This window comes from Ailuropoda melanoleuca, chromosome 10 (genome assembly GCF_002007445.2).
Source record: "Ailuropoda melanoleuca isolate Jingjing chromosome 10, ASM200744v2, whole genome shotgun sequence".
Classification (NCBI taxonomy): Eukaryota; Metazoa; Chordata; class Mammalia; order Carnivora; family Ursidae; genus Ailuropoda; species Ailuropoda melanoleuca.
The window spans coordinates 15018724-15044158 of NC_048227.1; the positions used below are offsets into that span (position 1 = coordinate 15018724).

General features: G+C 39.8%; 1 protein-coding gene across 1 annotated transcript in view; it reads right to left on the minus strand.

Moving 5' to 3' along the window:
• Nucleotides 1-1286: 1286 nt before the first annotated feature.
• VKORC1L1 (vitamin K epoxide reductase complex subunit 1 like 1) overlaps nt 1287-25435 on the minus strand; it is a 32392-nt gene continuing 8243 nt past the window's right edge. Inside the window, exons 2-3 of the mRNA XM_034669545.1 lie at nt 9027-9162; nt 1287-5167 (exon numbers count right to left, since the gene is read on the minus strand). Coding sequence (XP_034525436.1) covers nt 4941-5167; nt 9027-9162 — 363 coding nt within the window. The 3' untranslated portion in view covers nt 1287-4940. The remainder of the gene's footprint in view (nt 5168-9026; nt 9163-25435) is intronic.

Below are 25435 nucleotides of genomic sequence, written 5' to 3' on the forward strand. Positions count from 1 at the left end.
AAGGCCCACTGTCCCATCACATCTAACTCCATTGAACGTGACGGGACCTTTTGAAACAGGCTGGGCCTACGGACAAATACTCCAGGCCTTTGTGCCCTGTTCCTGGGGGATGGTCTTCGGTCTTCCTTATGGAATCATTCCTCCTCCTCCTCTTCCACAGGCTCCGTGAAGCCGAGTAAGGTAACACTAGTCCTGAGATTTCAGTGTCAATCCTGGTTGAAAGCTCACTCCTATGGAAGAAGACTCCTGTTGGTGTCCAGTCAAATGGAAGACCATGAACCAATGTTTCTTAATACAGAACTCAACTCACTTCACATGTGGTTGATACCTCACGTCTCAACACGTACCCATTTTTATCCTTCCTTTCCAAGCTTCAGGAAAGGAACAGTAAAGATGATTTAACCTCCTTTTAGTGGTCATCTTTAGACCACTTTAAAGAAATGTGAGTGTAGTTGGTTCAGATATTGAGTTAGGGATTCTAGGGGTTCCATGTTTCTTGTGACCCCTGAACTTAAGTTCCTTGAAGGCATCAAGTTTCGTGTTACATTTAATGTCCAGGAATGAGATATAATTCTCTACTTGAAACATTAAAAAAAACATAACAGACACACGTTTTACAAGTTAGGGCTAAGTTCCATTTCCTAAGTCTGAAGTTCTAGCATAGAATACATTTGTTGTATTCAATAAAATCTGGCCGAACTGTATTTTAAACAGATTCATCTTCCTGGCAGATGTTACCTTTTGAGGAGACCGAGTGGAGCCTTCAGGGGGAGCTAACGTAAAGCTGTGGGTGAGAGCTCGTTCTGGGTGCCTACACACCTCGGAGCAGGAACGACTTTCTCATTAATTCTTGACAACCACACACATAACAAGCCCGTGCCAATTCCAGGAACTAGAATCTCTAAGAATGTGTCTTCTACAAATTACAAATAAGTGAAGGGAAAAAGAATCAACTCAGTACACCTGTAGAAGTTACAGTGTCAGCCTCAAGGGTGGTTGATGGGGAGACTGGATCGGTTCCAGCTCCTTGTTTTAACCGTAACACTTCCGCGTAAGAATGGCAGCACAGGGGCGCCTGGGTGGCACAGTCGTTAAGCGTCTGCCTTCGGCTCAGGGCGTGATCCTGGCGTTCCGGGATCGAGTCCCACATCGGGCTCCTCTGCTGGAAGCCTGCTTCTTCCTCTCCCACTCCCCCTGCTTGTGTTCCCTCTCTCGCTGGCTGTCTCTCNTCAAAAAAAAAAAAAAAAATTAAAAAAAAAAAAAAAAAAAAAGAATGGCAGCACAGCTTCCACGGTAACGGCTACATTTATTTTATACCAAAAAAGTTATGTGCAACAAATAAACATTCTTACATATTTACATTTGTTTTTACCAGTTAGCAAAACTGTCCTAAATCTCTGATAAAGAATATTTCTATCTATATTAAAGGGGGAAGTCCGCCCAGTGAACTCCACTTTAAATGAATGTTTGCTCTGGAGCTTAAAGCGCTAGTAATAAATATTTTTGATGGAACATACTATACAGATCATACACCTAATACTTAGGCCATGCTTAATACAGTTTTATGACAAAACATTTCACCTTTTCTGGGCTCATTTGTTTAAAAAAAAAAAAATTTGACCAAGTCGCCTGGATTCCCACTTCTGTCCCTTCTGTTTTATCGAAGGGGAGAGTTCTCACGGATCAGAAATCATAAGTGCTGCCTAAAATGTCTGAATAGAAATGTTCCACCGATGCTTGCGTGTGTGTGTGGGGGAAATACATACGGACAAAGGTTGCATGTTAGGTATTCCTTCCCAAAGAGGTTACCAAAAATGATGGTGGATTTCTTGTTGGCATTTGTCTACTACGAATTTTCAAGACAAGATTTGCCAGCTTCCACTCATGTCGAGCGGTGGGTCCAATCTGTTACGAAGCAGTCGCTGAAGAGAACTCTGCACTTTTGCTGATAATCTTATAAATGAAATACAAGCAAACTAAAGCCAACAAATAGTTATAATTTCACTGGAGTCTTGGTCCTATATCCTACCAAGTAGGGTCCAAAGATCTCTTGTACCAAACGACAGATCTTTGTCTCTGTATGAAAATAGTCAACGCTTTCAACATCTTTAAAAGTAACAGATTTAAAGAGAGGTGACATACATCAAGTAGAAGGAATTCCTGGCACACAGCTAGTTAAACCTGAGTTATTTCACCAGTTTACCTTCGTGGAAAGCACCTAGCTGCAATGAAAAACTGAACGAAATCCTCCAAACCACCTAGATTCCCTAGAATTTGTCATCTAACCACACTTCTCTTATTTTTTTCAAACGATATGGCTACCAAGTAAATAAGGGGCTTCACTTGTTACGACTCATTCCCCAAACCAAGAAGCATGGAATTACAGCAAAATCCAGAAATCCAATCCCTACCCTCTCCCCCCCCCATTTTATTCTTCAGTGTTGATGGCTGGTAATGTTGCAGGGTTTTAAATATCGAGTCTAAAATAGTCATAACAGTCCTCAAATTTTATAGCACGGTGTCTTCTCCTTCTCAGGGTGGAAGAGAGGATGAGCCTACATTCTTCCACCGGGGTCCTGCTGTTTACTGAGATACTGGCATCACGATGCTGTTACTTCAGGCACCACACCTTCATCGCTCAGTGAGAAAAAAAGGTATTAATTCTACTGGGGTCACAGGAACGTGGCAAAAGTTTCTGCACAAATGAAACAGTGGTGTTATCCCCAAGGCTTATTAGGAGAGCAACGGAAAACCTGGAAGGGTCTGGCTGAACATTTTTTTTTACGTTTTATCATATTAAAAGTTGAAGACATTTGCAAGAACGCAACATCTAGACAAGCTTTAACCATACTCTGCTGATTGATACAAAATATGATGAAAAACCATTTTAAACTGGGACACGAGGAACTTATTTAGCACAAGCAGTGTTATATATACCACAGAAGTCTTCACTGTGAACCATTTCCACAAGCCGCTCGGCAGGACTAGAAGCACCTGCTACCAGATGCCCTCACTGGACAAGCTCTTCAACGTTAGGACTTGTTGCTCCGTACACACCAGACATCCAATCCAATGCTTTCCCGAGTTCATTAACTACAGAGACAAGAACAATACATACATAATAAAACAGGCATCGGAATATTCACATTCATGGGAGAACATAAGCCTGGAAATCCGAATTCAGCTTTTACAAAACTGGTGAAAACTGGTGGAAAGTTCGTTACAGTTCAGATGTTACCACCTGCCTTGGGCCAGAAAAATACATTGCATCAATTAGGACAGTTAGTCGGATGCTGCTGCAAGTTGCTGACTCTACGCGTTATGGTTTACAGAGCAGGGCCCGTCCCCTCCCTTCCAAAAGAAGGCTTGTGAAAGCACTCCAAAGTTACCAGTCTATTTATAACATAATGATTAATCTAATCAGAAGCAAAAACATTGCTACTACTTCTCCATCAAAGGAATAAAATGATCATACAGAACCTTTCTAGAGAATAATGCAGGTTTGCTATGTCATGGTAAGAGGAAGGAAGGACACTTCTGCCCAAGTTCAACACAAAATATTTGGTTTGAGGTTTAAGACAGAAGGCACTTTTAACATTCTGATAGAAGGTGTTAACCATAGAAACATACTGTCACAATTTCATTGGGGTTTATTCACGTCACCTTTAAAACCTAGGCATTTGCGTAGTTTCTAGAAAGCGCAGTGACCCCATGAGTGTACTTCACCTTCAGATATTTCTACCTGCACTACTCCCGACTGAGCAAACTGAGCAGCATGTCGGCCCGAAAACTGACAAATCTAATATTGCCTCTAAAACAATCAAGCGAGACATCCAATTAGTGCAGAATGAAACAGGAAATACTACGGAGCTACCCAAGAGCAACCCTACTCTGGAGCAACTGGGCTTATACTGGTTACTTCAAGGTCCTAATACTGTTTGGTCGCCTGGCACCAATGTTAAGGAAAAATATCTGCATGAAAATTCAGCTACTGTAAGAGACTTTACCTAAAAGTGCCATATTAATGTTTCCAGCTTTTCTCAAAGAAATCTAAGCCATTTCCCCATCTTTAGTGTCCTGAAGGCCTTGGACGTGAAGGTCTGGTCACGTGACTCATTTTCAAGGTTATAATTAATTGATCCAGTTTTATGACTAGACACAAGCTTGACTTGAATGTCCAAATTTAGTTTCTTCCTTTCCGAGGAAGGAGATGAAAGGGAACCAGCTACCCTATTATTTTTGCCGTCAGTGCTGGACCCACAGCTGTCAGTACTTCTCACAACATGCTCTGTATGGACTTACTATTTTCACTATTTCTTCAGTCAACGTTGGGCTGACAATTCTTCATCGCTACACTTCAACTGTACAGTACGTTCTGCAGGGGATGGATCCGATATTTCTACCTTTATTTACAAATATCACATAAATGGATTCTAGTTGAATCTACATGTTTAAATCCATCGGCTAAAAACATATTACATATTGTAAACATGGCAATATTTAATACAGGATCTATTCTAAAATATTTTCATGTCATGATCACATTTGTTATACCTGAAATTGAATTTATACACATTAGAGAATTACTAGCAATGGTTGCTCACTTTACAATCAAGGGCAGGGGGCTAGGGCTACATTTTATTATTCCAGAAACATCTTCAAAGTAAAGTTAAAGCTTGTCTTTGATTGGCTCGGCATATCCTCCTTCTTCTTTTTTTTTTTGTATCCATGTTGAAAATGAAGATTGACACACAAAATAGCTAGGGCCCCTTCTAATTTACAGGATTTTAAAAAATCAGTTTAAGATTCTTAGGGAAAGTGTCTGTTGTGAAGAATTAAAAAAAAAAAACACAAAAAAAAACCAAAACCAAAAAACCGCTGCAAAATAAACTTAATGGAAAAGGGGACTTCCGACTGTCAGTTCAGAGTCCGTCCGGCTGTCAGTCCTGCTTAGGCTGCAGCTGCCGTTTCCAGGCCTCATTCAAGTAAACTAGTCGTTTGTAGTTGATAATAAGAAGAACGAAGTTCAGCACGTATGTGATGACGCAGATGATGCAAAACTCCTTCAGCACAAAGTACAGAATGTAGGCCAGGTACAGAGACCCTACCGCAGACACGATGGACGACGTCATGAGCATTAAAGCTGCAACAGCGCTTGCTGTCATGCCTGCAAGAGAGAGAGAGAGAGACACGCGGCTCAGCCAGGCCCTGATGACGGAGAGAAGCCCCTGAGTGAGCTAGCATTCTGTGATCTGCTGCTGTGTTGGGAGTACTGACGTTATCGAGACAGGCCACGAAATCCGGGAACAGAAACTACTGGTCTGTTTTGTTAAGATTGTGCAGGTTGACTTTGCACACGGAATACCAGCCTGATAGCTGCAGTGTTTTTGATTTGTCAGTATGCCGGATGCAATATTACTTAGGCCATCAACTAGCCTTAGTTAAGTCACACAAAGAAAACAGGCAGTCTTCTGATCACCTTCTGCGTGAGGCTCACGTGGAAAATCGACAGCCTCGTCGCTACTAGCGGATAAAGGGACGTGAGGATCGCAACCTTCTCTCCCCCGGCCTTCTCACTGCAGGCTGCCCATTTGTGGGCAGTAAAATGTGCCTTCCCATGTTTAGGTCAAAATTTTCAAAAATCATACAAAGATGATTGTACCAATATGCTGCTGAAGAAGGAGAACACTTGTAATAAACATTTCAGAAAGGGCTCACCCTGGAAGGTAAAAGAAACCACGCTTGGCCAGTTGGCCACATGTGGGTCAAACCAGATCAAGAAAAAAGGCAGTTCTGTGCGCTAAACCAGGGCTCTCTGATGCTATCTGACATCTTACATGCATTGTTTTGTAATTTCCTGTAGCCAACAGTCGTGAGAACGTGTGTGTTTATTCTCAAGGACAAAGGAGACAGCAGAGCATATTAAAACACCCTCCCTCCCAATGACTAATGGACAAAGAGAACAGAAGCAGGAAAAAATAATTGGTGGTAGGAGGTTTGAAGAGGTTAATTAAGGAGCTGAAATCCCCAATGCCAGTCGACAAGAAGCTTGCTTGTGGGCTACTTGCCCCCAGGACCGACCATTCTAGAGCATGACCTCTCAAGGCTCTTCAAGACTAACATACTGTTGGATTCCCTACGCCGGCGGCTGGCAGATCCCATCGGCCACCTGCTCTCGTACATAAAGACTGACTGGACCCAGCCGCGCTCACGCGGACGGAACATCTGTGGCAGAGCTGAGTAGCTCAATAGCCAGCAAAGCCTAAACGGTTTTCGATCTGGCCCTTTACTAAATATCTAAACCTTCAAAAATGAACACTGCCACGTTAATTTTACTAAGAGAGTTAGTTTCAAAATGATATGGACAAGTTATTTACTTTCTCCATGCCAGTCTTTTCCTTAACTTGAGATAATAATATCTTTACCTCCTAATACTGATGTGTGAATTAAAAGAGCTAATAGGTGGGGCGCCTGGCTGTCTCAGCCAGTAGAACTTGTGACTCTTGATCTCAGGGCCGTGAGTTCAAGCCCCACGCTGGGCCTAGAGCTGAATGAATGAATGAATGAATGAATGAATGAGCTAACAGGTATAAAGCACTTCGAATTCTCCATAAATACCGGCTATTAGTTAAATACTACTGGACCCAACCTGTCCCGATGTAATGTAGCTGGTGGCTTGGGATACAATTCCCCGTGGAATTTACCAGGTGCTGTGACTCTAAATAAATGATGGTTCGATCAAGCAGTGGCACGTTTTGCAGCTGTGAAGAAGAGTGAAGATGCTTACTGGACTGCTAGGGAAATATCACGATGAATTAGGTGAGCAAACAAGAAAAAAAGTATGTAAAACAGTATGCACGGCATCTGCCTGTATATTTTTAAAAGGAGACGACAAAGAGGCTAGGTTTGGGTTTCCCTGTACATATGCCTGAAGAAAATACAGCAACAACACGTGGCGACCAGCTGGGGATGAAGGGCAGTAAGAAGCGGGTGGAGGGTGGCAAAGGTCGGGGGCAGGCTTTTCGCCGGACAGCATTTTATATTTTTTTTTACTTTGGGAACTCGTTAAAATATTACCTATGGAAAAATCAAATTAAAAATGCTGTGTCTCAAACAACTTAGAAAGGAGTGAAGATGATGTGCTCTGGAAAACTGTGTTCGATGAGTTCATGTGTGCCTTCAATGTGCCTCCTGACATTAAAATGCTTCATGTGAACACAGAGAATGTGAGCAGACAAAAACACATATGATACACACGATTAAAAAGATAATATATAGGGGCGCGGGTGGCACAGTGGTTAAGCGTCTGCCTTCGGCTCAGGGCGTGGTCCCAGCGTTGTGGGATCGAGCCCCACATCAGGCTCCTTTTCTATGAGCCTGCTTCTTCCTCCCCCACTCCCTGTGCTTGTGTTCCCTCTCTCTCTGGCTGTCTCTATCTCTGTCGAATAAATAAATAAAATCTTTAAAAAAAAAAAAAATCTTTTAAAAAAAATAATATATATATAAGGAAATTCACAAATTAAATATTATAAATGGAAATTTGTTCCATCTCTATCTCCAAAAATTAACATAGTCAAAAGCGTTTCTTAGGCTATTTTAATTTCGGCTTATACGTTATATTCTTCTTTAGAAATCCAAACAGAACAAATAAATGGAATAAAAAATAAAAGTCTCACCCCTGGCCCCCAACCACCGGACCCTTTTCTATGCATTTCTATCCATATATATAAACATATACTTCTCTTACACCTATTATACTACAATTCGCTTTTCTCCAAACTATGTCTTGACCTTTCCAGAATATTCACGTAAGACCTGCTTTTTCCTCTAATGGCTACATAGTATTTTCTAGTATGGATGTAACCTAATTTAGTCAACCATTACGTTTTGCTAAGCTACTTCCAATTTTTTGCTATTTTAAACTATACTGCTATGAATATCCTTGTGCGTATTTTTGTATTTCTACAGGATATGGAACTGGGCAAACCTGATAGGAAGAAAAATTTAGATTCATAATTTGCCTCAAAACAAACCAAATTCAGCTAGGTAGAAAAGCACAGAACAGCTGGCAGGTAACGGGGTCAAATGTTAACAATGGAAACCAAAGGTCAAAAATGGCTGGATTCAACTCAAAAAGTATAAAAAACTTCTGTACAATCGAAATTCACCAAACTACATAAAAAAGGATAAAGAATGGGTAAAATGTGACAAATATGAAAATGGACTATTATCAGGACCCCAATAACGAAAGAGACCATGCAAGAAAATTAAAATGATGGGGATTTGTAAACTATTAAATTAGAAATTTTACAGAAAACACTTTCAAAAAATGAAGATGGATGAAGCTTTGGGGAAGCCGGACAACTGGGGGAAAAGTAGTTTGGTAATACGTATTAAAGTCCCTTAAAAAAATCTGTGTGTTTTGGCTCATTCTCCCAGTGTTCAGAAATTTATTTTGCAGAACTAATTCAAAGAGGGAGGTGTGTGTGAGGGGCACTTCGAATAAAGTCGATCACTGCAGTGTTATTTAGAACACAAAAAACTTGACACATTGATATCAACAGTAACAAAACACCGAAGAGAGGAAACAACATGGAAGAGTTCACATCAAGTTAAGTGAAGAGAGCAGAAGACAATGGACACAGCGGGTGTGGAAAGGTGATGGTACTACGTGCACTGCCTACTGTTAATGTTCTCTCAGGGCATAATATGCTTAAGTAACCACGCAGTGAAGAAACTAATAAGGAAGAAGGTTTCTGGGGAAGACTGTTTGGAATCCTAAGTTCCCTGAACAGGACTGGTTCTTCTGGACGCTATGGGAGGCTGCTGTTCCTGGTTAAATCCAACAGATAACATCAACATCTCAGTGAACCAAATTTTCACAACAGAAAAGTGTGCTACGAACTAGTGCTTCTATCATTAACATCCTTTTATTTAATATAAAGACATTTCAGGGCAAAGACACAAAGTACTAAAAGGAATATAACAAAACAAACTTATTTTTGTATTGCTGTATAAATACTTACCAAGTAATAACTGCAGTATATAAAATATAAGTCCAAAGACACTGTTTGGCTGGTTTAATACACCATCTTTTCCAAAAATGGAACCCAATAGACCAAATCCTCGACCCCATCTGTAAAATAAGGAAAACCAGTAACCCTATTTTGAGTCTTCCTATTGTTAAAAATGTAAAATTGTCTGAGAATGCCATGCCAATATACCCATCTGAATCTCGAAGTTGCCTGTATCTGTATCTCTTATCCAAAAGGTAGGATTAAAGTATTCTTTTCCTGACGGCATCAGTCTTTGCAGAAGAAGGGCTCTCTCAATTTAAGCCAGGCTTCTCAGCAGCACCAATGACATTTTGGGCTGAAGAATTCTTTGCAGTTGGGGCTGTTCAGTGCGTTACAGGGTGTTAGCAGTACCCACTAAATGCGAGTAGTAGTCCCCCACCAGTTGTGACAAGTGAAAATGTCTCCAGCCATTGCCAAAGGTCCCCAGGGGTGGGTGTGCAAAATCTTCCCCAGCTGAAAGCCACTGACTTAAGCTGCCTTATTTCTTCATTCAAAGTATGTGGAGTGAGGGGCACCTGGGTGGCTCAGTCGCTTGAGCATACGACTCTTGGTTTTGGCTCAGGTCACGATCTCGTGGGTCGTGGGATTAAGCCCTGTGTCCGGCTCCCCACTCAGCACAGGGTCTGCTTGGGCTTCTCTGCTTCTCCCTCTGTCCTTCCCCCTGCGCACGCGCTCTCTCTCTCACACACAAATAAGTAAATAAATACACAAATAAATAAAATCACCAAGTATGTGGACTGAAATGTTGCTTCCTGACAAATTTCACCAGGATACGCCATAGGGAACATATCTTAGGAACATACTTTTAAACACAGAACAATATCAGAAACTACAGGTCCTTCCTAGAATCATACCCTCAAGAGTAAAAAACGGATATACAATTTGCTTCATCAGTATTTATTTGCAATTTAACTTCAATTTTGCACTTTAACATTTTCAAAATCTTATTTTCCTGTTTTTAAAAAAGATTATTTCTGATTTAATAAAATTTGACTCAAATATCAAACTAACATTTACTTTGGATGAAAACCTTGGAAGATAACTTTAACTCTGAATGAGAATGGGCTTTTCAAAAATAAGAAGGAAAACACCAGTCATGGTTTCAAGTCCGTAGCGAAGCACTCAGTGAAACCTAAACTTTGGTTTGGAAAACAGACTACCTAAAAACAAGGATATATAAGTGATTCTTTCTTTGTCACACGAGTTTAAGAAAGAGTGAAACCTCTACATAATGATATTGGGAGGGAAGAGTAACCCCGATTTTACAAGCGAGTGAGAGTCCTGAAGATTTTTATTGTACAGTCATACACTCTGAGGAACACAGACTCATCGCCACCGTACTTGCGCATTCTTTAACACAAAATACTTATGGTGCACGTTCTAGGTGCAGATAACGGCCAAGTGCTGGAATACGGGAGCGAACAAGTCAGAACAGCTGGTGTCCTCATGGAGCTCTTACTCCGTTTAGGGAGAAGAAGCAGTTGAACATGTAAACAAATGACAAGTTACCTTCAGAAATGGATGAAACTATTAACAGATATGCAGGAAAAGTGCCGGGGGAGTCATTCTAGACCAGAGCTGCCGAAAAGTTAAAAATTAACACAATCATCTTGGGGTGTCATGAAAATCCAGGTTTTCCTTTAGCAGGTCTGGGGTAGGCCGAAAGATTCTGCATTTCCAAACAAAACAAAACAAAATGCTTCCAGCTCATGTTTCTGGTCTGAGGATCACACGCTACCATTGCTCTAGAAAGAGAAGCGGTGGAGGGAGCTCCTCTAGCTAGATGGTCAGAGATGGCCTTTTTCAGGAACTATATTTTGAATTAAATCCTGAATGATGAAAAGCAGTCAATCTCTTCAGGAATGGCAAGTACAAAGGCCTTGAGGCAGGAATGAGCAATGAGTGGGCAAGAAGGCCAACAAGGCTGACACAGTGATGAGGGAAGAGTGGCAAGAGAATGAGGCACCCAATCATTTATAGCATTTATGGCCTTTTGTAGGCCATGATAAAGAGTCTGAATTTTATTCTAATTGCAATGGGAAGACATTCAGTGGCTTTTATTTTATTTATTTATTTTTAAAATATTTTATTTATTTATTTAACAGAGACAGCCAGTGAGAGAGGGAACACAAGCAGGGGGAGTGGGAGAGGAAGAAGCAGGCTCCTAGCAGAGGAGCCTGATGTGGGGCTCGATCCCAGAACACCGGGATCATGCCCTGAGCCGAAGGCAGACGCTTAACAACTGCGCCACCCAGGCGCGCCTCAGTGGCTTTTAAATAGGAGAGTAATATAAGCTTATTTATGATCACTCTTAACTATTGTGTGAAAAACAAACTGCAGGAGGGCAAGAGCAGACAGGAAGAAACCATGTGCAATCAAACATCTTAGCCCTGCTCATCTGAAGTAGGAATTCAAATGTAAATCACCACCTTTGGCAATGGAAATAATTGGGCATACTGCCAAAATCCTCATGGGTAAACAGAATTTTTCCATATTCCAAGCACTGGTCTGTGTCTAATTATTCACACGGATCATGTCGATGTTTTCCTTGAAAACAATGCAGAAATCCACAAAATAGAACGTTTTATCAAAGTAATACATGCATAAGGTTTAAAAATCAAAAAACACCGAAAATCTTACAAAACAAAATAGACATCCTGTGCTCCAGCCCTCTCCACACACAGTTGTGACCCCCCAGGAACAACTTATGCTATCTCTTAACCTTTTTCCCTATTTAATTCCACATTTTAAAAAAGATTTTATTTATTTATTCGAGAGAGCAAGAGAGAGCGACAGCATGAGTGGGGGGAGGGGCAGAGAGCAAGGAAGCAGACTCCCCGCTGAGCAGGGAGCCAAATGCGGGACTCGATCCCAAGACCCTGGGATCATGACCTGAGCCGAAGGCAGGCGCTCCACCAACTGAGCCACCCAGGTGCCCATTAATTCCACATTTTTATTTTATTTTATAATTTATTTTATTTTTTAAAGATTTTATTTATTCGACAGAGATAGAGACAGCCAGCGAGAGAGGGAACACAAGCAGGGGGAGTGGGAGAGGAAGAAGCAGGCTCCTAGCGGAGGAGCCTGATGTGGGGCTCGATCCCATAACGCCGGGATCACGCCCTGAGCCGAAGGCAGATGCTTAACCGCTGTGCCACACAGGCGCCCCTAATTCCACATTTTTAAATAAATATGCTTACATGGCTATTTCTTGATTTCTGAATTTTTTTTAAATTTAAATTCAATTTAGTTAACATATAGTGTATTATTAGTTTCCGGGGTGATTTCTGAATTCTAAGTATCTTACGCCTTTCTAATATGGTAGACCAGGATATTGCTTTAAAAAAACATTGTGGGCTGACCCCTTAGGGTCCCCTCCCTCCTTGGAAGCTTTGTACTATCACTCTGGTATCGGTCAATAAACCTTGGCTTTGCTGCCCCCAAAACAAACAAACAAAAACAACAAAAAACACTGTGGCGCGCTTTCACTGTGTATACACGAAGTTAACAGAACACGCACCTATCACCTGCTTTGAAACTGCACCTTTCTTACTTCATTTCCACCTCCACCCGCTCACCACTCAAGGATTACTTTGTTATTTTCTTTTTTAAGATCCTATTTATTTATTTGACAGAGATAGAGACAGCCAGCGAGAGAGGAACACAAGCAGGGGGAGGGGGAGAGGAAGAAGCAGGCTCATAGCAGAGGAGCCTGATGTGGGGCTTGATCCCATAACACCGGGATCACGCCCTGAGCCGAAGGCTGACGCTTAACCAATGTGCCACCCAGGCGCCCCTACTTTGTTATTTTTTAAGGCAACATTTAATGCACAAATATTACCTTTTCTGTACTTTTGATGAATGGAACACGTAAGTAACCCTGGATACATCTGAGTAGTCCTGGTATACTGATTCTGGAATACTCACTCAATAGTGTGAAAGGAGCATTTAAGTACCTTTTACAAACAATCGAACAAACACTCCAACACCGTATACAGCTTCCATCTCCCCAGTTAAATTGTTAGTCTGCTCATCAATCCAGACTCTTCTTCGCCACAAGCATCAAGTACCTGGCTAGTGAGGCTTGTAGGAATCCAACTTCAAAACCCAACTTAGATCTCTGGTCTCCTGGGTCACAGCGCTATGCTATTTCCCTTACGTCATATTAAAAGTTATAAAATACAATTACTATTCTATGAATACAAGTAATAATGTTTAATAAACTTTGATAAACTTGATGTTAAAAGTGTTAGCAAGCCGACTCACGAGTGAAGTAGATTGGCATTACACATGATTATTTTCCTTGGAAAGGTGAAGATGATTTTCATAAATGACACTATACTTTAAAACTGCTATGGGTGGTGTAATTGAAAAACCTTTTAGTGAATTTTTTTCAAGATGGAACATTTGAAAATACTGTAGTTTTCCCCCACTTCTAAAAACTATACAGAACTATATGAAATATATTTTATGTGCTAACTTGATTCCTGGCTTTATCTTAGTTTCTAACCATTTTCTCCTCATCCTGTCTATATTCACAATTCTATTATATTACTTATCCCAGAGCTGCCCCAAATAATTTATGGAAGGAGTGGGATATTAAGCAATTGAGCAAAAAGAAATGTCTTCCTTTTTTTAATGATGTTTTGTTGGTCTTTTTTTATTAAGGTTTTTTTTTTTCATTCCAGTAAACATACAATGTGGTATTAGTTTCAGGTACAATATAGTGATTCGACAATTCTATACATTACTCAGTGCTCGTCATAAGTGTGCTCTTTAGTCCCTATCACCTATTTCCCCACCATGTCCCCACCTCCCCTCTGGTAACCATCAGTCTGTCCTTTATAATTAAGAGTCTGTTTCTTGGTTTGTCTTTTGCCCTTTTTTCCCCCCTTTGCTCATTATGTTTTGCTTCTTAAATTTCACATATGAGTGAAATCATATGGTATTTGTCTTCCTCTGATTTATTTCACTTAGACTATACTCTCTAGCTCCATCCATGTTGTTATAAATGGCAAGATTTCATTCTTTTTGATGGCTGAGTAATAGTCCATTGTATATATTATACCACAACTTCTTTACCCATTCATCTATGGATGGACACTTGCGCAGTTTCCATAATTTGGCTATTGTAAATAATGCTGCTATAAACATCGGGTTGCATGTATCCCTTTAAATTAGTGTTTTTGTATTCTTTTTTTTTAAGATTTTATTTATTTATTTGACAGAGATAGGGAGAACAGGCTCCCCAGTGAGAAGAGAGCCTGACACGTTGCTCAATCCCGGGCCCCTGAGATCGTGACCTGAGCCAAAGGTAGACACTTAACTAACTGAGCCACCCAGGCGCCCCAGTGTTTCGGTATTCTTTGAGTAAATATCCAGCAGTGTGATTGCTGGATCATACAGTAGTTTTTTTTGTTTTGTTTTTTGCTTTGTTTTTTAACATTTTGGGGAGCACCTGGGTGGCTCAGTCAGTTAAGCGTCTGCCTTCAGCCAGGTCATGATCCCAGGGTCCTGGGATCGAGCCCCACATAGGGCTCCCTGCTCAGCAGGGAGTCTGCTCCTCTCTCTGCCCCTCTGCTGCTCATGCTCTCTCTCTCTCAAATAAATAAAATCTTTAAAAAAATAAAGATTTTTAAAATCTATTTTGAGAGAGAGAGAGTGTGCACTTGCATGAGTGGGGGAGGAGAAGAGGAAGCAGACTCTGTGCTGAGCGTGGAGCCCGATGCAGGGCTTGATCGCATCACCCCGGGGGTCATAACCTGAGCTGAAACCAAGAGTCAGATGCTCAACCTACTGAGCCACCCAGGTGCCCCAGGGCAGCTCTATTTTTAACTTTTTGAGGAACCCCCATACTGTTTTCCACAGTGGCTGCACCAGCTTGCATTCCCACCAACCGTGTAAGAGGGTTCCTTGTCCCCCACATCCTCACCAAAAGTTGTTGTTTCTTGTTTTTGTTTTAGCCATTCAGACAGGTGTGCGGTGATCTCTCATTGCAGTTGTGATTTGTGTGCCCCTGATCAGTGACGTTGAGCATCCTTTCATGTGCCTGTTGGCCTCTGGATGTCTTCTTTGGAGAAATGTCTATTCATGTCTTCTGCCCAGTTTTTAATTGGATTATTTGTTTCTTGGGCGTTGAATTTTACAAGTTCTTTATATATTTTGGATACCAACCATTTATTGGATACATAACGTGCAAATATCTTCTCTCATTCTGTAGGTTGCCTTTTAGTTTTCTTGACTCCTTTGCTGTGCAGAAGCTTTTTATTTTGATGAAGTTCCCAATAGTTTATTTTTTGCTTTTATTTCCCTTGCCTTAGGAGACATACCATTGGCCATGGCCAATATCAGAGAAATTGCTGCCTGTGCTCTCTTCTAAGATTATGGTTTCAGGTCTCATATTTGAGTCTTTAACCCATTTTGAATTGATCTTTATGTATGGTGTTAGAAAGTGGTCCAGTTTCATTCTTTTGCAGATAGCCGTCCGGTTTTCCCAACACCATTTGCTGAAAAAACTTCTCCCCATTTTATATTCTTTCTTCCTCTGTCAAAGACTGACCACGTAATTGTGGGTTTATTTCTGGGTTTTCTATTCTGTTCCACTGATCTATGTGTCTAATCTAGTACCATACTGTTTTGGATACTACAGCTTTGAAATACAACTTGAAGTCTGGAATTGTGATATACCTCCAGTTTTTTCAAGAATGCTTTGGCTATTCGGGGTCTTTTGTGGTTCCACACAAATTTTAGGATTTAAAAAAAAATTATTTACTTGAGAGAGACAGAGTGCAAGCTGGGGTGGGAGGGACAGAGGCAGAGGGAGAGAGAATCCCAAGCAGATTCCCTGCTCAGTGCGGAGCCTGACTTGGGGCTCTATTTCACGACCCTGAGATCATGACCTGAGCTGAAACGGAGTCTGGGTGCTAAACAGACTGAGCCACCCAGGTGCCCTAGGATTGTCTATTTCTGTCAAAAATGATCTGAGTATTTTGACAGGGATTGCATTAAATGTGTAGATTGCTTTGGGTAGTATAGACATTGTAACAATATTTGTTCTTCCAATCCATGAACATGGAATGTCTTTCCATTTCTTTGTGTCCTCCTTAATTTCTTTCATCAGTGTTTTCTAGTTTTCAAAGTACAGGTCATTCACCTCTTTGGTTAGGTTTATTCCTAGGTATCTTATTTTTGGTGCCACTGTAAATGGGACTGATTCTTTAATGTGTCTTTCTGCTGCTTCATTATTGGTGTATAGAAATGTAACAGATTAGTGCACATTGATTTTGTATCCTGCAACTTATTGAATTCATGTAGCATTTCTAGCAGTTTCCTGGTGGAGGGAGTCTTTCAGGTTTTCTATATAGAGTATCATGTCATCTGTAAATACTGAAAGTTTTACTTCTTCCTTGCTGATACGGATGACTTTTTTTTTTCTTTTTGATGTCTGATTGCTGTGGCTAGGACTTCCAGTACTATGTTGAATAAAAGTGGTGAGAGTGGACATCCCTGTCTTGTTCCTGATCATAAAGCTCTCAGTTTTTCCCTACTGAGGATGATAAGAGCTGTGGGTTTTTCATAGATGGCCTTTATTACACTGAGGTATGTTGCCTCTACACCTACTTTGTTGAGGGTTTATATCATGAATGGATGTTGTAAGGAAATATTTTCTTAAAGTAATAGACATTTATACAGATGTTCATTCTGCTTCAGGATAGTAACATCAGTGAAATAATTATGCAAAAGAGAGTTTCTTTCATCTTTGATTCTTAAAAAAGGTTCATCTTTGACCCACATAATAGCTTCCTTGAATATTTTGTGTTTGGGGCATAAACAACCGGCACTACTTCCTTACGGTATAAAGAAGAAATCATTCAAAGGTTTCTAAACACTCCTATTTTTGCCAGAAACAACAAATATGAAAGTCAACAGTTCTCCAACTCTGGTCTTCTAGGTCCCTGAGGATAAATCTAAGACATTATTTGCTTCTTTCATTCATTCCCCCCTAAGTGTATAAGGAAGTTTTCCAAAGGCTACATACGAGACACGTAATAATGCAACAGACTGAAATGCAGGGGTTGATATGAGAATCTAACAGTCTTCAATTTCAGAGACATTAAAGAGATTTGTGCAGAGAGAAACAATGCCATTCATTTCACTACTCTGTGTGTGTGTGCATGTGTGTGTGTTTGGGATAAGTTATTTTTTGTAAAAATATTTTGTTAACATGTAATGGGACTTACTATTATTTTTAAAGGAATGAATATATTTAAATAATTTAACTAATTTCTCAGTTTTTAATTTTTAATTTCTGTTTAATATAGTAAACACCAAAGATGTAACACACATAAATAAAAACAACTTGGGGTTCTCAATAATTATTAAAGTATAAAGGAGTCCTGAGATCAAATAGTTTGAAAATCACTGCTTTCAACCAATTTCCCAATAAAATATATCACAGTTCAGACGAAATTTTTTAAATTGGCGTGGGATAAAGTAGGGGGAACTTAAAAAAAATAAATAATATGGATTATAGTAAATTGTATTTTTAGAAGATTTCATGGCCATAACATTAAAAGAAATGGAAAATAATAAGTGTTGGTGAGGATATGGAGATACTGGAATCCTTGTACATTGCTGGTGGGTAAAATGGTGCAGCCACTGTGGAAAGCAGTTTGGCGGTTCCTCAAAAAGCTAAACACAGAATTACCATATAAGCCAGCAATTCCACTCCTGGGTATACACCCCAAAGATGTGAAAACAGGTATTCAAGCAAGCACAAGTACTCGTTCATAGCAGCGCTAGTCACAACAGCCAAAAGGTGGAGACAACTCAATGTCCGTCAACTGATGAATAAACAAAACATGGTGCATTCGTACAGAATATTATTCAGCCATAAAAAAGAATGAAGCACTGATACATGCTACAATGTGGTTGAACCTCCAATACATTATGCTAAGCGGAATAAGCCAAACACAAAAGGTCACATGTTTTATCAGCATGTAATAATGCAACAGACTGAAATGCAGGGGTTGATATGAGAATCTAACAGCCCCAGTGCTAGGAGTGTGGGCTCTGGAATCAGACAAACTTGGTTCTGTTATTAATAGGCTGTGTGACTTTGGATAAGTCTCTTAACCTTGGGACTCTGAATCCCCGCATTTGTAAAATGGAGATGATTAGGTGCTTAATTCATAGCACTGCTGTGGGAAATAACTGTGTTAAGAATAATTATGTAGTGGCTCAGATGTCCATCAACAGATGAATGGATAAAGATATGAGATACACACACACAGGACTATTACTCAGCCATCAAAAAGGATGAACTCTTATCATTTACATCAACATGGATTGAAATGTAGGGTAATATGTTGAGCTAAATAAGTCAATGAGAGAAAGACAATTACTATATAACTTCACTCATATGTGGAATATAAGAAACAGTGCAGAGGATCATAGGGGAAGGGAGGGAAAACTAAATGGGAAGAAATCAGAGAGGGAGACCAACCATGAGAGACTCAACTCTAGGAAACAAACTGACGGTTGCTGGAGGGGAGGTCGGTGGGGGATGGAGTAACTGGGTGATGGGCATTAAGGAGGGCACGTGATGTAATGAGAACGGGGTGTTATATGCAACTGATGGTTAACTGAACTCTATATCTGAAACTAATGATGTACCACATGTTGGTTAATAAAATTATGTAGTGGCTTAACGTCACAACAGAAGTAGACATGTACACACAAGACATTCTGCTCTCTAGCACTGTATCTTCTAGGCCCAATGGTTTTGATATAGCATGCCTTTATATAAAGCTTTTTTTCCCTTCCCCAAACACTGGCATACTTTATTAAAACATTTTACATTTGATCTTAAACATTCTGTTTTATATTTTATGGATATACTATAATTGATGGCAGATATCACTGTTGGTGAACATCAGGCTATTTCTACTTCTCATGACTATACAACATTAAATGAATACGTTGTGCAAAGCGTCAGTCTGCGTATTACATTATATCCATAGGATAAACTAAAAAGAGAGAAGTGACTTGAGTAAGTAGCATAAGCATCTTAAAAACTATTGTATCATTGTGCAAAAGATTGTGCACAATTTTATGCTGATTCATATTTCCAGCATAGCCCTGAAATATCGTCTTTAATAATAGCTACAACAGAACAAATGGTAAACATGCTTTTACAAACTTAAATAGAAAAATATATTCACAAGTTTAAACTTCTGATTACCTTTATTTACTTGCTTATTTATATATTGGAAATCATTTGCTTTTTTCTTTTGGTATTTAAATTTCGTAGTAAGTGTGCAATTATCTTGTTTTTACCATTATATTTTAACAATACAATTTAAAAACAGTGATTTTAAAATTCTCTTTATAGACACACACAGATATTAGAATTGTCAAGGTTTCTTTCATGGAAATGACCAGCTTGCACCAGGAAAGGGCCTCATTCTCAGGCCACTGTGGACAGTAGGTGTTGAATAAAATTTAAATTTTTTTCATGATGAAAGGTCTATTTTTTTCACGTCAGCTCAAAAACCCAAAAGGGTTTCATAATGACTTAAAAGGAAAAATGGATCCTGGAAAGTGCACATAATTGGAATACTACTTGTATCGGGACCAGCATGGTATCTGGTAATGCTGTATGTTCAAAAAATACTTGTGATTAAAATTATAAAAATTTCTGAGGAACTTCATGTTAAGACCTGTGTACCCAATTTGGGAAGATTTTTTTGTTTTCATGATACTAAAGTTATACATATACGTTTTTCAAAACCAGATATTACTACAGGACTTAGGACAAAAACTCGCAGTTCGCTGATCTTGGCATCATCCTCCTCAGAGGCAAGTGCTTTCAACTCATTTTTGTGGTTTCTTTGGTATTTACCCAGAAATTTCTTTTTACACAAATTCTGTATCATTTTCAGATTGGATCAGTGAATGCAGCAGGTCACAGAGAAATACAGTCCATACCATGGTTTGGCCTCAGGATGATGCCTGGACCTGCTGCACAGCTGTCATCCTGAGCGCCAATCTCTTCTCTACACCAAACATCCTGTTTCCTTGATTTAGTATCTTCCGTTCCCCCTTGATTAATCACTTGGTTTTGGTGAAACAATCTTTTAATAGCTTCCCTGAGAAAATACAGATTGGAGCTAACATTTCTGAGGATATTGAGAGTCTAAAAATATCCTTCTTCGGGGCGCCTGGGTGGCTCAGTGGTTAAGCGTCTGCCTTCGGCTCAGGGTGTGATCCCGGCATTCTGGGATCGAGCCCCGCAACAGGCTCCTCTGCTATGAGCCTGCTTCTTCCTCTCCCACTCCCCCTGCTTGTGTTCCCTCTCTCACTGGCTGTCTATCTCTGTCGAATAAATAAATAAAATCTTTAAAAAAAAAGATTTTATTTATTTATGTGACAGAGAGACAGCCAGCGAGAAAGGGAACACAGCAGGGGAGTGGAAGAGGAAGAAGAGGCTGCCAGCGGAGGAGCCCGATGTGGGACTCGATCCTGGAACGCCAGAATCATGCCCTGAGCCAAAGGCAGACGCTTAACAACTGCGCTACCCAGGCGCCCCAAGAGTTCATTCTTTTTGAAGGCTGAGTAATATTCCATTGTGTATATTTCCACCTCTTCTTTATCCATTCATCAATGGATATCCGGGCTCCTTCTATTTTTTGGCTATTGTGGATATTACTTCTATAGACATTAGGATGCATATACCCCTTTCAATCACTACATTTGTATCTTTGGGGTAAATACCCAGTAGTGCAATTTCTGGGTCATAGGGTAGCTCTATTTTTAACTTTTTGAGGAACCTCCATCCTGTTTTCCAGAGTGGCTACACCAGTTTGCATTCCTACCAACAGTGTAGGAAGGTTCCCCTTTCTCCACATCTTTGCCAACACTTGTTGTTTCCTGAGCTGTTAATTTTAGCCATTCTTTTTAATCCTAGTGGTCTGATTTCGCAAAGGATGTGCCTTGGTAAAGGTCTTCAGTTATTCATTGTGAAAGTTGTGAAGGGTCCGTGGTGGGCCCTTTCAATGTAGAAATTCATGTTTTTCAATACCAGAAAATTTTCATGTATTACGACTTAGCCAAATGTTGGACTTCTTAAACTGAACCTTTTTTTTTTTACCCTTTTCTTCTATTTTCCATCTCTTTTTCCTTTTGTTCCATTTTCTTCAAGATTAACATGATGTACTCTTCCAAGACTTCTATTAAATTCATTTATTAAACTTACTGCTACCATATATTTAATTTCTAAGCATTCTCTCCTATCTTATGATTGCTCCTTTTACATAAATACATCTTACTTTAAGGATAACCACTCTTTTCTTAGATCTAAGGAGACGCAACCATCGATGTTTATTTTCGGTTTACTTCTGGCAGCTTCATTTTGTTTCTTCTGAGTTCCTTGGTCTGTTTCTGTATTTGTCTCTCATATTGGAAACTTTTCCAAATGTCTGAGGATCCTTCACTGTCAATTCATTTGCAAGACCAAGGCATTGAAAATATGAATGCCAATTCTAGCTCTAGGCAAAATAGAATATGGCCATTCCAGCCTCTTTCTCTCTCCCCCACTGATTACAACTAAAAATTGAACAGAACAAAAAAGCAACCACCAAAGGACCCTAAAAAATAAGATAGCAGGTGGATAGGGGAGAAAGGTCAAAACTTGAAATAAAAACCGGTACAAAGGAGTTTTCTGAGGCTTTTTCCCCATCTTCTATCTTTTTATTATCTCTTCCCCCTGGGTAATCCCACAACTTAAGTTGTGGAATTAAAAATAAAAAAGCCCCACTTTCTGGCCAGAAGATGAGTAAAAGGGACCCATGTGGGCTTGAGAATGTGGAAGTTACCACAGCTGTGGTTTTCACATTTAACTTTTCTCTCCTGGCCTTGCCTAAATGTAAGCAAGAGAACTGCACCTCATGCACGGCGACGCAGGCACCTCAAACTCTGGGAGAAAACCCCTCTCTACCAGAAGAAATAAGAAAAGGGGCCCATGTGGTCTTAAGCATGTGGGAGGACCCCTATGATTTTTCTCTCTTCTATCATGGCTTTTCCCTGAAGGTGAATTCAGTCACACGGAGCTACGTAACAGTAAGGAGGTACTAAAACCCTCTGTGAGAAGCCTGTCTTCTAATCAAGAGGAACTGGGGAAGGGGCCACTGGGAGCCAGAGATAGGAAGAAAATCCCAGCAAGCAGCAAGCCAAAGAAGGGATCCCTAATTCTTTTTTTTTTTTTAAGATTTTATTTATTTATTCGACAGAGATAGAGACAGCCAGCGAGAGAGGGAACACAAGCAGGGGGAGTGGGAGAGGAAGAAGCAGGCTCACAGCAGAAGAGCCTGATGTGGGACTCGATCCCATAACACCAGGATCACGCCCTGAGCCGAAGGCAGACGCTTAACTGCTGTGCCACCCAGGCACCCCAGGGATCCCTAATTCTAAGTAGAACGAACACAAGTCCCAAATTCATCCCTGAGCTTTACATGCGTGGAAGCGATCCAAAGAAGCATAGCAAGTCTTTGAGAACGAACTACAGTATAAACCACCACTCGAGTTGGAGGCTCACTACTGAGTGTGGCATGTGAAGGCAAACCCAAACTCGATGACACTGGAACAAACCATCACCTACAACGGGAGAGACAGAACCTGTAGTCTCACTCTGAGTTAACTGCCAAAACAAAAATGAACATTCTCCAGAAGACTTTTAACAGGACCCAAAGTCTGACAGCATAATATTCAAAATACATTGAAGATACACTCCGAAATTACATAACATACAAAGAACCAAAAGAAGTGACTAACTCTCAAGGGGAAAAATAATTAACAGATGTCAATCCTAAAATGACATAGATATAACCAGTAAAAAATTTAAAACACTTACAGCTATGTTCCACAAGGTGAAGGTAACCAGAAATGACTGGAAAGATAAAAATTCTCAGGAGAGAAAGAATAACTATAAAAAAGGAACAGAATGGAAATTACAGAATAAGACATTACAATACCTGATGTTAAAAATCCTGATGAAGTCAACAGAAGAATAGAGAGGCAAAGGAAGGCTCAGTGAAGTGTGTGTGTGTATATATATATATATATATATATGGGAAGATAAAGGGATCTTTATAGTTGTAAAATTTCCACATTCTCCTTGAAGTTATTAAATACTAACTCTAAATAGAATATGAAAGGTTAACTAATAGAATATGAAAGAGTTCATTAATAGAAGTTATCCAATATGAAGAGTCTTTTATCAGAGGAAAAAAAAATTTTAACGAATGGAGACTTAGGAGCTTGTATCAAAGGGTCTAACACTCATGTCATGGGAGTCTAGAAGAGATTGAGGCACACACACACAAAGTGAAGAAATAATGGTAAAAACTCCACAAATTTAGCCAAATACAAATATTTATGTATTTGAAAAAAATCAGTGAACATGAAAGAGTTGATAAATTCAAAGGACATCATACCCAGACACATCATAAACCGCTAAAAACCAAAGATGGAGGGGAAAAACTCCTCAATGCATCCAGAGAAAAACAATACATTACCTCTAAGGCAACAATAATTCATATGGAACTGGTTTCTCATTAGAAGCCGTGGAGGCCAGGGATGCCTGGGTGGCTCAGTCAGTTAAGCGTCTGCCTTTGGCTCATGTCATGACCCCAGGGTCCTGGGATCAAGTGCTGCATCGGGCTCCTTGTTCAGCAGGGAGCCTGCTTCTCCCTCTGCCTGCCACTCCCCCTGTTTATGCTCTTTCTCTCTCTCTGACAAATAAAAATCTTAAAAAAAAAAAAAAAAAGAAAAGAAAAGAAAGAAATCATGGAGGCCAGAAGATACTGAAACATCTTTCATCTTTTTTTTTTTTTTACGATTTTTTTTTTTCCTAAGTAGACTCCATGTCCAGTGCAGAGCCCAATGCAGGGCTTGAATTCACACCCAGAGATCAAGACCTGAGCTGAGACCAAGAGTTGGATGCTTAAGGAGGGGCGCCTGGGTAGCTCAGTCGTTAGGCATCTGCCTTCGGCTCAGGGCATGATCCTGGCGTTCCGGGATCGAGTCCCACATCGGGCTCCTCCGCTGGGAGCCTGTTTCTTCCTCTCCCACTCCCCCTGCTTGTGTTCCCTCTCTCGCTGGCTGTGTCTCTCTCTGTCAAATAAATTAATAAAAAATCTTAAAAAAAAAAAAGTTGGAATCTTAAGCAACTGAGCCACCCAGGTGCCCCTAAAGATTTTATTTTTAAGTAATCTCTACACCCAACATGGGGCTTGAACTCACAACCCCAAGATCAAGAGTCACGAGCTCCACCAACAGACCCAGCCAGGAGCCCCTGACAATGAAGCACCTTTAAGGTGCTGAAACAAAAACAACTATCAACCAAAAATTCTATATCCAGCAAGAATATCTTTTAGGGATCAAGGAGCATTTCAGAAGCAGGAAAACTAGAAGAACTTATTAACTGTACACTTGCAGTAAGAGAAATGCTGAAGGCAGTTCTTTACACTGAAGGACGATGATACCAGAAGGAAATATGCTACTTCAGAAATGAAGGAGGGGAGAAGAGAAATGGTATATATCTGGGTAAATATAATAGACTATTTGTCTTCTCTTGAGTTCTTTAAATATGTAAGACTGTTAAAAGCAAATGTTATACCATTGTTGAGTGGGGGTTTTCAACATATGTGGTTAAAACACACATGACAATTATAACAGAAATGGGGGGATAAAATGACCTTTATAGTTGTAAAATTTCCACATTCTTCTTGAAGTTATTAAATACTAAATCCAAATAGAATATGAAAGGTTATGTATGTATATCATAATCTTTAGAACCACTAAAAAAAATTCGAATTAAAAATTCAAAGAGATACAAAGAAAGAGTCTATAGATAAGTTAAAATGAAATAGAAAAACATCCAGATATCCAAAAGAAGATATGAAATGGGGAATGGATGAGCAAAATGGAGAGAGTACAACCAGAAAACCAAAAAAATGAAAAGGCAGACCTCAATTTAAACGTATCAATAATTCCATTAAACGAAAACAGTCTGAACACATCAATTAAAAGACAGATCATTATGTTGTACACCCGAAACTAATATAATATTGTATACATCACTTATACTTCAATAAGAAAATCATCCCCTCCCAAATTAAAAGACAGACATTGTCAAAGTGAACTTAACGAAGAGAAAAAAAAAAGAATTATATGCTGCCTAAAAGAAAACCACTTAAATATAACATAGGTTAAAACTAAAAAGATGAAAAAAAGATATACCATACAAACATTAATCAAAAGAAAACTAGAAAATGGTTAAAATGTTAAAGTTTGTGTTA